Raw genomic sequence first — 12,427 nt, forward strand, 5'->3', positions numbered from 1 at the left:
GACAGACACACAGACAGACAGACAGACACGGCCGTTACAGAACCTCTCCTGGACTACGTCACACGGAGAGGTAAACAAGTTGGGAAAGCCAAAATATTACCTCTCCGAGTGGAGATGACTATCACTACCCCTTAAACAACCTAAATATATGCATCTATCGCTTTTTTTAATTCTTTGCAAGTGCAGGAATTGAATTTTAAAATAGTCTATTGTTCAAGCCTTTTCAATATCTCTCAATTGCTGTGGAAACTCTACTCTCTCGCTATACCTCAACCGCATTCTTAGTCTACCAGTATGATTTGTAACATTTGTCCATATCAAAGCTGAATCATACCTCGCCACACAAAAAGCAAATGTGCCCAAATCATGGAAGCCACAACCCAATCACACATAAGCTAGGCTCCCACTTAACCAAAATAATTATTAAACAGTTAAATACTCACAAAGGTTGGCAAAATCAATCTCCTTCAGTAATACGTAAGGCTTAATTATATTATTTGCCGAACAAAATTAATCGAGCAAATCTAACACTTAACTTCTTCCTTCGAAATTCTATCAAAGAATGATTCAACTGTTTAAAAAAAGGTTTTTTTCGCAAATAGGGCGCTATCATATCAACCGCAATTCCGTCATATTTAAAAAATATACATTGCCAACACTTTTTTAGACACAATAGTGGAAGTTTTAGTCTCATATAAAACATGTAAAACAATTATCTCATCTACAAATAGCTTACACATGTCTTTTTTTACCAATATCTAGCCGTTTGGATTTTTCTAAAGCAATCTTACCACCAAAATATTTTTTGATATAGAATAAATGTTCTATGTTCTTCATTTTTGAAAATATATTTTTTAGCGTTTGTAATGATTACTCTCTACACCTACACTAATCTAACAAGGAGTATAAATCCACTAGTGGAAGCGGTGTTTTTATTGAAAATATATTTTTTAAGCATTAAATCTAACTGGGAGTAATATGAAAGGAGTAGAAGCTTATCTGTCTTAGGAAATATGAAATTTTATCTTAACAGTTCGTTAAATCATAAGTTTATAACGAAAAAACGCGGAAGGGGAAAACGAGCAGACAACAACGATTTTTGGGGGTAGAAGTTTAAGAGCGCCATCTGTCGTCCGTGCCAAAGTTGAACTTCCACTCGAAAGGCAATGGGAAAGTGGATAAAATAATGCCATCAGCTATTTAACTGCGTCGATATATTTAACGACTTGACCCATGACATGCCCTTAACACTGGCTTCTATGAATCCTATTTATTCTTGGATGCTAGGAAACTTGGTAGACGTAACAGTCTGTACCAAGTACCCAAGCATCCTTCAATAAACGCCTGGCAACATTGTGGTACGCATGGTACAACTAAAAAATAGGATGTGTATTTATCTTTCGACTCACTCCAAGCCTTTAAGCCCTCAATACAGAGGATTTGAAACACTATCGTAATTCCTAGTGTCTCGAATCTCTACGTTCCTGTCCATTATGAACAGTGCTGAGAGAATGATACATCAGAAAGAGCCATTCAAATCGAATTGCCGAAAATATTATCCATATTTTCATTTCATATAACTGAGAAAACAAATTATTATGGTTCTGAGAGGACCTTCCCATTTTGGTTGTTGTTCTCAAAAATATATCGCAATGCACGGGCCTCGATAGATATTGGAGGCAATGAACGAAATATATCACAATGCATGGGCCTTGATAGATACAGGAGGCAATGTAGGAAATATAACGCAATGCACGGGCCTAAAAAGATATAAGAGACAATGTACGAAATATAACGCAATGCACGGGCCTTGATAGATATAGGAGGCAATGATTTAACGACTTCGGTACTTGGGTTTATCTTTAATATTTAAATAAATATAATTATTTTTAATTATTTTAATCGCCAGTAAATAACTTTAAAAATAGTTAAATCGTTTAAAATAAAGTTGTTCCTATTATCTTTCGAAACTTTGCTAATATTGACGTTTAAAGTGAAGGGTACCCCTGTTGCCCGCTTTTTTCAAATTTTGGGGTATATATACGTTTCGATTCCATTATAATAATAGATAAAAACGCATTCGCGTGAACCTTTGGTGGAAGCCCTGCCATTGGGAGGCTAGACGTTTCTCGTAACCCTAGCCGATCGCCGCGTATATCTTAAAACCAAATAATAGATAAAAACGCATTTGCGTGAACCGATGGTGGAAGCCCTGCCATTGGGAGGCTAGACGTTTCTCGTAACCCTAGCCGATCGCCGCGTATATCTTGAAACCAAACGATGACGGAGGAAAAGAAGCCAGAATGTACTGACTGGCGTCCATGTGGAATGGACAAAAGACCTGAAGATGGTGGTGCATTGAAGCTGGTGTCAATGTGGAATTGACGAAGAACAGAAGATGGTGGTGCATAGAAGCTGGTGTCAATGTGGAATTGACGAAGAACAGAAGATGGTAGTGCATAGAAGCTGGTGTCAAGGTGAAATTGACGAAGAACAGAAGATGGTTGTGCTTGGAAGCTAGCAAGTACAGACTTGGACGAACGAAAACCAAAGCTGGTGGTGTTGGAACTCAAGTTGAATAGCCAGAGGAGACAAACCCAAATTTCCGTGAACTGTCAATGCAGTCCGGAAATTGGGAACACGTTTGCTCCGATACGCAAACTGCGAACGCGGTCACGTGGGGCGTGACAGACAGACAGACACGCACGTCCAGTGCAATACCTCTCACGTGACATACGTCACTCGGAGAGGTAAAAATATTGAACATAATACATTTGAAACGATTAAAATTTTTATGTACTATAATTAAGGTTATCAACCTTAATATATGCATACGTTCATAAGATATGTTCCATAAGTTTGTCCCTGGTTACTGAGATCTTGTCACAAAGTGTCGAGGGTGAACCGTCATAGATTCTGCTGAGGCGCTGTCAAAGGCTTGGTACAGACTAAATAGGAAGATGTACTGCAATTTAACCGAGTGTAGGATTTCAATTCTCGCTTGTCGTTCTCGAACTAGCTCGAGCTGTAAGTCTCTAGCAGTACGAAGTGTCATACTTATGGAACATATCTTATACACTTATGATAAATGTTAGGTAACGTCGAATTATTGAACTCGTGTTACATAATCACCAGTACTATTAACGGGTGAAAATATCTGCATGTCTCCAATGCCGAAAGCGTTTCAATCTTTCCCACATTTCATTTAAAACTACGTGGGGCGTGCCATTCAGTCATTATCGAGACTCGATACTTCTCCCCATATATGGGTGCTCAGATCGCGATGTGGATTTAAATATTTTAAACGACTTTCAAATTCATCAAAGGTGGAACTCACAAACGTCGGACGTGACGCGATATAATACAGTGCAAAGACAGGCCTTGAATGTACTTAAATGCGTTGCTTTCGATGTTCATGAATTCCACCTTAAATCAATGTTATAATTAGGGGTTTTTTCATAAAACTAAAATTTTACTGGTCCACAATAAGACGTTCTTAAAAGGCTTAATGGCTAGGGCTTCGCCTTAATTCGTCCCAACCTGGAGAAGAACTCAATCACATCACTATTCATGTCTTCTACTAAACCTTTCCCTAGTGTTACCTTGAATTTATTCATTAAAGAATAAATTCATGATATAAACTCATAGCAAGAAGCGATATCTAAGAAGGTATAAATTCGCCACATTTCTAGCTTTATCTCCAGACCAAACGTATAGGTACGGAGTTAATCCCCGCCTCTAAATTACAACCAGCTTCTCATTGGTTCTTGAATTCTCACGTCAGCGCGACGCGACTGACGAAAATTACGTATTTTCCTACTGAGGAGAGGTGAAATAGCCCGACCTCCTTTTACGTCCCCCCTTGTATTTTGAAAGGGGGACTGGGACTATGGCGCGCGAATACTTTGGCATCTTATACCTTCGCCCTAGAAAACTAGATATCGCTTCTTGCTCATACCGAGGCTTATTACGGTTCCATTAACTGCAGGGAAAATAAATTTTATGTTATTTTTAATTGGATTTTAACAACTATTAACGACTTTAAAATACGAAAAAAGACTTCAAGATAAAAGGACTTTTGTCAAATAATTTTAGTCACTGCAAATAATCATTTTTGTTCACCCCCCCTCCCATCCGCCGGCGATAATAATGTATAATTCAACTCTTCCTGAAGGAGAACACTCCGTCCGTTCCGTATCTTGAAATTCTTCACGGGGTCTAATTGATATAGGATGGCGTTGGTTTGGGTTTAACCGTAAAATAATAATTTCATTTAAGCGTGTAATGATGGGCCATCAAGGATTAACTTATTTAGGTAAAGCCATATATATCCCCTTTTTGAAAAACGCAAAATTATTTTATTATTAAGCATATCCAAACGGCGTGGCAAATCTTCACCATTGAGATTACTTTTATTAGACCTTGGAGGAGGGATGTTTATACTGGAGTGGTATACTCTTTAGCCCTAAAACGAAAGGGCCCTTTCCGAGCCCTTTCCCATACATGGTCGTAAAATTTACCAATAGTAGCTGAAGAAGGTAAAAGGTAAGATGGAGAGGTATGGGAGACTTGAGGCACTGAAACACTCCCCTACTCACACACACCCCTACACTTTTTTTTTTTGTTAAGTGCTTCCGCGTAGCGACATTGTATTTGTAAGAGAATTAGCTTCTATTTTTAAGACAGAGGGGGCGTTGTTTACTATTCTGTAATGTACGACCCTACCTAAACGCTGAGCATGCTGGGAGGACTTCGGGGCAGTAAGTGGGAGTACAGAGGCAACGTTATAGGGATGCTGTTGACCACTCCATCCCTCTGTCCTTCAAGGACAGTGGAACGTTTGAACCCATTGCCCTTTCTTCATAGTTCCTTCAAGCGAGATCTACTAGGTCAAGAGGTGGATACTTGGGTCATATAGTAACTCGGCGTGGTCGGTAAGTTGGGCCCCATATGCGAATAAGAAAGGTCAACGTAAAAATAAGCGCGTAACCCTTTAAGGTACCTCGTCTTTGTCCCATCCATGAAAAGCCCTAGAAATAATAAAGTTTCTTAAGGGTATTTGTCAGAAATGAATAATATGAAGTTTCGTTCTTGAAATTTTGTTCCATGATGCTGGGAAAGGTTTTGACGTTTTCGTCTCTTATTGGTTGAAAGGAGGGTCGTTTACTTCTCATTTTACACGGTGTCTACAGAAAAGAGCTGGGAACGGTGAACGAAATTGTTTTATATTATCAGGAATAGATTTAATTTTAGAAGTAGGAATGGAGAACAGAGCAATCTGGGTGCGCGTCATAGTCCCGGACCCCCTTCCACGGGACGGAGGGGGATATGAAAGAAGAGGCGGGTCATAGCGACAGAGGTAAAAAGGAATTACGTATTTTTCGACGCCTTCCCAGTCAGCAAGGTCATAAAAACGTAGTTTAAGTGAGCCAATAAGATAATTTCAAATTTTCGTTACGTGTTGGAGGGAGGGGCTCTATACTGGGCTATGAGTCGGACTGAAGTAAATACCAACCGTTCTCCATACCTACTTCTAAAATTAAATCTATCCCTGATGTAATATACTTCTGTTGTTGTTGTACCAAAGTTCCTTAGGCTGTGTGTTGACTAAAGTAAGAGTACTTCAATGCCTTTATCTATTATATGTTTCGGCTTTTAATTTAATCACCTTTTCAAGCTGCAAAGAGGATACGAGTTTCGTTAATCGGGGTGGTACCGTAAGGTTGCTTGCCTAGTTTTAGAAAAGATACGGACGAAGCGAAGATGCTTTAGAAGTTTTAAGAAAACCAAAACGTGAAGGAAGCTCAAGACGAGGGAGGGATGGAAAGATGATAAGAGGCAGAGAGAGGGTGAAAGAGAGAGAGAGAGCAAAATCGTGTCGGTAATTAAGGAGGAAGAGGTAGTTTTAAGAACCTGCGTGTAAATATTGCGCTTTGAAGGAAAAATAAACACCTGCTGTATACTTCTGCGTTGGTTTGTCCAATTTAGGGTAAGATGGATCACGCGAATATGAAAGAGTGGAGAGGAATAAATTAGGCCTACACCAAAGAATTAACAATGCCCAAATGGTAGACGTAAAACAGTATTTTAATAATGAATAGGCGATTAAAGGTTATTCATAAGAGTCAAATATTCAACTACATTGTATCAAATATTTCGAAAATATATGCATTTGACCGGCTCGCCCTTTTTTAAATGTCGACCCACGCAAAAAGGATTATCGTCTATCCGTCTTCCGTTCCCTTAGAATAGAAACATCCTGCATAGTTTTTTTATTTGTTGGATTTGAACTCCAAAAAATGATTTAGTTTAGATAGATTTCATAATGTCTGCCCTGCCTATTGCGCGTGAATGGACGTAGAGACGCGCAATATTTTGCACTTTGAGCCTAGGGCGTACAAGTCGTAAGAAATACCAAGAGACAACTCTAGATGGAGCCAGAATTCCCTACTCTCTTTGTGTGTGTCTGTGTTCTTGGAACTTGGGACTCAAAAACTGTCTCTTAAGTCTTAACATAGTAATACCCCTATTGCACCAAAACTGCACCAAACCTAACATGACCAAAACTGCACCAAGCCTAACATGACCAAAACTGCACCAAACCTAACATGACCAAAACTGCACCAAACCTAACATGACCAAAACTGAACCAAACCTAACATGACCAAAACTGAACCAAACCTAACATGACCAAAACTGAACCAAACCTAACGCGACCCAACCTAACCTGACCTCACTGTAGGTTTCATTTCCACCGTATCCAAAATACCTTTCACCCAGTTGTCATGCTCCCCCTATGAACATATGTAATAGGCCTATAATTCGTTCAGACATATTGAAAGGGTATATTTGAGCACTCTTTTATTATTGTTAAACTGGACGATCCAGTTACTACTTTGGATACCTAATTTTCGAGACTATACTAGAGCCCTCTAATTACGGAAAATCACGAAGATACAGTATAACAAGCGGGATTATAATTTTAAAAATAATAAGCAATGTAGATGCATTTTTGGACGATCACGGTTTTAAGTATGACACGGAGATCGTGTGCTACAGTGAAACTACACGGGCGTCACGCGGCGATAAATGTTAGTCTGTATTTCACGAGTTTTAATTTTCTCAAAATTTTAAATTGAAAAAAATAAAATGTTCCCTCAAAATCTTTAAAAATAGGAAATCACGGAACGCGAAAAAGCGTGAATTATTTCTATCCGTTACGAGTGAGTTTTACTCTTAGTAAAAACATAAGTTCATAAGATATGTTATTGTTCCATAAGTTTGTCACTGGTTACATACTGGAGCTTGTCATGAAGTGAGGGAGGTAGGTCATAGATTCGAGGTAAAGCGATGCCTGGTGAGGGCGTTGTTAAAGGCTTAGTAATGCAGACTAAATAGGAAGATGAACTGCAAAATTAACCACCTAGTGTAGTCAATCATAAGTCAATTCTCGCTTGTCGTTATCGAACTAGAACTCGCTAGCATTACGAAGTATAGGTAATGCCATACTTATGGAACATATCTTATAAACTTATGATAAAAAGAACACTAAATTATGCTAATTATTTTCACGAGAAACGTCATGGAAAAGCAGCGCGTGAAACTCCAATTTTAAACTTGATTTTTTTTTCTTTTAACTTTTTTCGCCAATTGAAAATTTTGCACCTGCTTGCACTTTTTGGTTTTTTTTTTCAATCAAAACCTTGGCTATGGTAAAAAATTATCAGTTTTTTTTACTATAAGGAAATGTAAAACATGTAAATTAAAATGTTCTTATCAATTTTAAACATATACGAGTGGGTGAAATTTGAAATCTTACAGAAAGATTAAGACTCGCGTATGTGCTTATCCTTGGAGAAAAAAAAATAGATTTAATTTCGAAGGTCATTGACATACGGTCGGGGGTCCATCCTTTTTGGATTTTGGAGGAAAATGCTCTAGAATTACGTAATTTTAAACCTGATTCTTCAAATGACGGTAGAAGCTGACCAAAGCCCATGGGGTTAAAATCAATAGAGGCCACAGATATAGTGATATGAGATATTGCCGCATAATTTGGCATATGTTGTTATTATCATTATTTTAACGGTCAATGTTTCGAAATACGCGTCTATTTAATATTTCCGAATAATAGACAATTAAAGAAACCCCCCCCCCACCCAAAAAGTTAAAATGTTGGGGTTTTTGTTTTTAATTTTTGTACAGGAAAGTTTTATTGTAAGAAAGGTTGCGAAGATATAATGATACAAGTCTAGAATAGGAGGTACATTACAGTTTTAATGTCTAGTAAAATAGTCCAATCTTAACTTAACAAGACGACCCAAGGGCTGGGCTCGTAATAGTAGCCACATCGTACCGTACTTAACAGGCGTACAGAAAATTTGAGTGAATAGCCACTTGATGCCCTAAAAAAACGTATAACCCTTTAACCTTACTTCAATAAATTTACTTACGTTATAATTGCAATATCCGGGGCCACAAGCTAGTACTTTCTTTTAAATTCTTCTCGATTTGTGGAGAAATACACGTAACTTCTAAAAACAGCGGTGTGGAAGGCCAAAATATCATACAACAGTTTCAACTCAAAATCGTTTTCCCAAAGAACATCCCCTTAATTAGGAGTCCATAACACAAACGGGGTTATGGACTTCTACCTTAATTTATGCCAGACTAATCAGAAACACCCTGTATATAAGTTTTTCTGTTCTTACGTGAAGGTACAGAATGGGAGGAGGAGCTACATAAACCTTCCCAAATGACACAAGCATCGTGCCAACCAATAGAGTTATGACGCACATGCAATTAAAGAACATGTCCTTTCCCGCATACCAAACAGTGACACGACTAAATATTCCATCAATCTTGCTATTTATGGCTACCTGATTTTTTTCAAAAAGGATTTTTCAATTAAAACTGTCGTGGACCAAGATAATTTATGGTTGAAGTCTATTTTTAGACACGGCTTCCATTGCAACGTTGACAAAATAGTTTTTTGTTACTAACTAAAAATCTGAATTGCTGATATTAACACCCAGAAATTGGCAAGTGGAATGCCACCACGTATAAGTAACCTCTTATACTTTGATGTCAATGAGTTACAAGCAATTTTTTTGGGGTTCTTGGTACTTGCCCGAGGCACGAAAAGGGATGGAGTCTGATTTTCAAGTAGTCATTATCTTGGTAAATATTACCACCTTTCCTTTTAGTAACCTCCTCTACATCTCATATTTCATTTCAAAAAAGGAGGTATTTTCTTACGAGAAAAATTTAAGAAATAAATTGAAAACGAACGTCAAAGACACGATTAACGAATAACATGCCGGTTCCTATAGTTGAGAATTTTTGAAAAATCGGGTTTCATTCGTCGTTTTAAAAAGTGGGCCCCTTGGAGTTGTAAACGATGCATAATCCGATTGGGATGGATTATAATAGTAGGGAAGCCTTGCCAGGTGTCCGAGGTCACGTGATCAAAACCGATTAATTAGGGTTTGTTCGCATTAGGAACAATATATGTAATATTGTACCTTCACAGGCAACAGAACTCTTAGTTAGGAATCCAGGATTATAAACAGAAATAATACTCAGTAATTAAAATTGGAACAAGTGAAGTTTACCGGGCACTATTTGAAATTCAAAATGAAGTCGATACTCGTGTTCAGCACTCTCAAAATAGCTAAAATCAATTAGAACCTTTGTCGAAAAAGGTTTTTGAAAAAAACCCAAATATTTCACCACGATCTTAACTTAACCTGACCTAACCTAAGACTTACGTGCCTTCATTCAATCTTTAAGTCAAAATAAAGACATAGGCTAAACCATGAATTTAAATTCATGGCTAAACGGCTTAATTCAAAAGGTTTTGAACTTTTGATAAATATTTTACGTAACCACAAATTTTTCCTACAAACAAATTACATCGCTTATGACTAATTTGAGGATGTTCAAGATGAATGTCGATATATTTTTTTTCTATTTAAAAAAGTGTCTGGTGAAGTGCACTTATCAGAATTTCAAATATAGAATGCCTTGAAGAAAACATTGATATTAGCGTATATACATATACAGGGTGTTTCTGACAGTGTCCCTTGTGGCAAAATGGAGATAGAAGTTACATTTTCGACTCAAAATTGATTTCCCAAAGAACATCCCCGTTAATTTATGCCAGACTTATCAGACACCCCCTGTATACATTTTATTGAACAAGACCACCAAAACTGCCGGTAGAAATGTTCAAATATTTTCTATAACAGCAAGAAGTGATATCTATTTTACTAGGGAGAAGTTATAAGATGCCTAAGTATTCGCACGCCATAGTCCCTTTCAAAATACAAGGGGGGACGTAAAAGGAGGCCGGGCTATTTCGCAGCCTCTCCTCAGTCGGAAGATACGTAATTTTCGTCATTCGCGTCGCCCTGACGTGAGTTTTCAAGAACCAATGAGATGCTGGTTGTAATTTAAAGGCGGGGATTAACTCCGGACCTACTATACGTTTGGACTGGAGATAAAGCTAGAAATGTGCAGGTGAATTTATACCTTCTCCCTAGTAAACTAGATATCGCTTCTTAATAAGCTAGTGGGTTCTAGGGGTGATTTTAAGTCGAAAACGTTCCATGGCATTTTGCCCTAAGGGAAACCGTTTTTAATATATAATTGGAGTGTTTTACGACAGAGGACCACCCTTTTTCGAGTACCATCTTCGATTAAATAAGGATCTTACGCTCGTAAAGAAGTGTTCCACCTCATCCAAAAATAAAACGTCGGAAGACATTAAAACGAAATCAAATTAAGTAAAATGTGAATGGGACCCTTTCGGCTTAACTTTACACTTGACTCGATTTCGAAGGGATCACGAATTGTTGATCGTTTAGAAAAACGTTTTATCGGGGGATGAACCGAGTCCCTTCCCTCCCCTGGCAAAGGTTTAAAAACTAAAAAATGAACGAGCATCCGACATAGAAGAAAAAAGGCGAGTTACCTTCGAGTGACTGCGAATTATGAAACAGGTATTCGCTGTGGGCGAAAGTCAGAGAGCTCTGTTTATCTTTGAGGGCCAGCTAGTCCAATCGCTTCCCAGTAGAGAAAAGAATTACCACCAGATACCTTTTTTTCAAAACTTCGTTGGAGAGCGAAGAGGAAGAATGTCCTTTTGAGGAAGGAGAGTCTAGTTTATAGCTAGGAAAGAGTTAGTCACAAGACTATAGTTATTTAGAAATAATGGATATGGACACCGATACCGAATCGCTTTTGGGAGACGAGACGGTAAGATTCATTTTCATTTATTTAACTCTTTTGTTTTATTTTTTAATTGGGGTAATCTCGGGTTGTTTGTTGTTTTAAGTAGTAGGTCAAGTTCCAATGAAAACCGAGCATCGAGATTAACAATGCATGGGGACCGTACCGAATTTTAGAGCAAATTAATTAATTAATTAGGTTTGAAGGGTTCTAGTTATATAATTGAGAGCCGTTGTGCATTGTTAGGTCTCGTAGCTTGGTTTTTCAGTTCGCAGTCTTGAACCTTTGGTCAAGTTCCAATGAAAACCGAGCATCGAGATTAACAATGCATGGGGACCGTACCGAATTTTAGCGCAAATTAATTAGGTTTGAGGGGTTTAAGTTATATAATGTAAAGCCGTTGTGCAATGTTAGGTCTCGAAGCTCGGTTTTCAGTTCGCAATCTTGAACCTTTGGTCAAGTTCCAATGAAAACCGAGCATCGAGATTAACAATGCATGGGGACCGTACCGAATTTTAGAGCAAATTAATTAGGTTTGAAGGGTTCTAGTTATAATGTAATGTAAAGGCGTTGTGCATTGTTAGGTCTCGAAGCTCGGTTTTCAGTTCGCAATCTTGAACCTTTGGTCAAGTTCCAATGAAAACCGAGCATCGAGACTAACAATGCATGGGGACCGCACCGAATTTTAGAGCAAATTAATTAGGTTTGAGGGGTTACAGTTATCTAATTGAAAGCCGTTGTGCATTGTTAGGTCTCGAAGCTTGGTTTTTCAGTTCGCAATCTTGAAACCTTTTCCCCCGCAATTACTATCGGCTTTTAATTAAGTAAGTACTTGGAGTACAAGTTATTTTGCGGATTTTTCTAACAGCTTACGTAACCCAAGACTATAGTAAAGTTAGGAGTTATATAAGATTGACTGGAGAAAGAGAAAGAGAGAGGCTAGGTCCTTTCCTTGGCTGAAACGCAAAATGCACGCACACTTAAGCTTAATTAGAAACAGACTCTTTAAGTTTGATTAAAATGTTCGTAAGCATCGCGTTAACTTATATGTAGAACAATAGGTCAGTTGACGTCACTAAATACTGAAAATAGAGCAAGTATCTGATACTCTACCGCATACGAAAAATATATCACATCTACATAATGGTAATAATTTTACAATCGCTGGGAATTATGATTTTCAAATCAACCCCAA

General features: G+C 37.9%; 1 protein-coding gene across 1 annotated transcript in view; it reads left to right on the forward strand.

The window, feature by feature from the left end:
- The first annotated feature begins 10,966 nt into the window (after positions 1-10,966).
- Positions 10,967-12,427, forward strand: part of LOC149710099 (protein white-like) — a 28,534-nt gene continuing 27,073 nt past the window's right edge. The window contains exon 1 of the mRNA XM_089859072.1: positions 10,967-11,259. Coding sequence (XP_089715198.1) covers positions 11,215-11,259 — 45 coding nt within the window. The 5' untranslated portion in view covers positions 10,967-11,214. The remainder of the gene's footprint in view (positions 11,260-12,427) is intronic.

Source organism: Phalangium opilio, unplaced genomic scaffold, assembly GCF_054372755.1.
Source record: "Phalangium opilio isolate 3A_F unplaced genomic scaffold, DU_Popi_V2 ptg000011l_1, whole genome shotgun sequence".
Lineage (NCBI taxonomy): Eukaryota > Metazoa > Arthropoda > Arachnida > Opiliones > Phalangiidae > Phalangium > Phalangium opilio.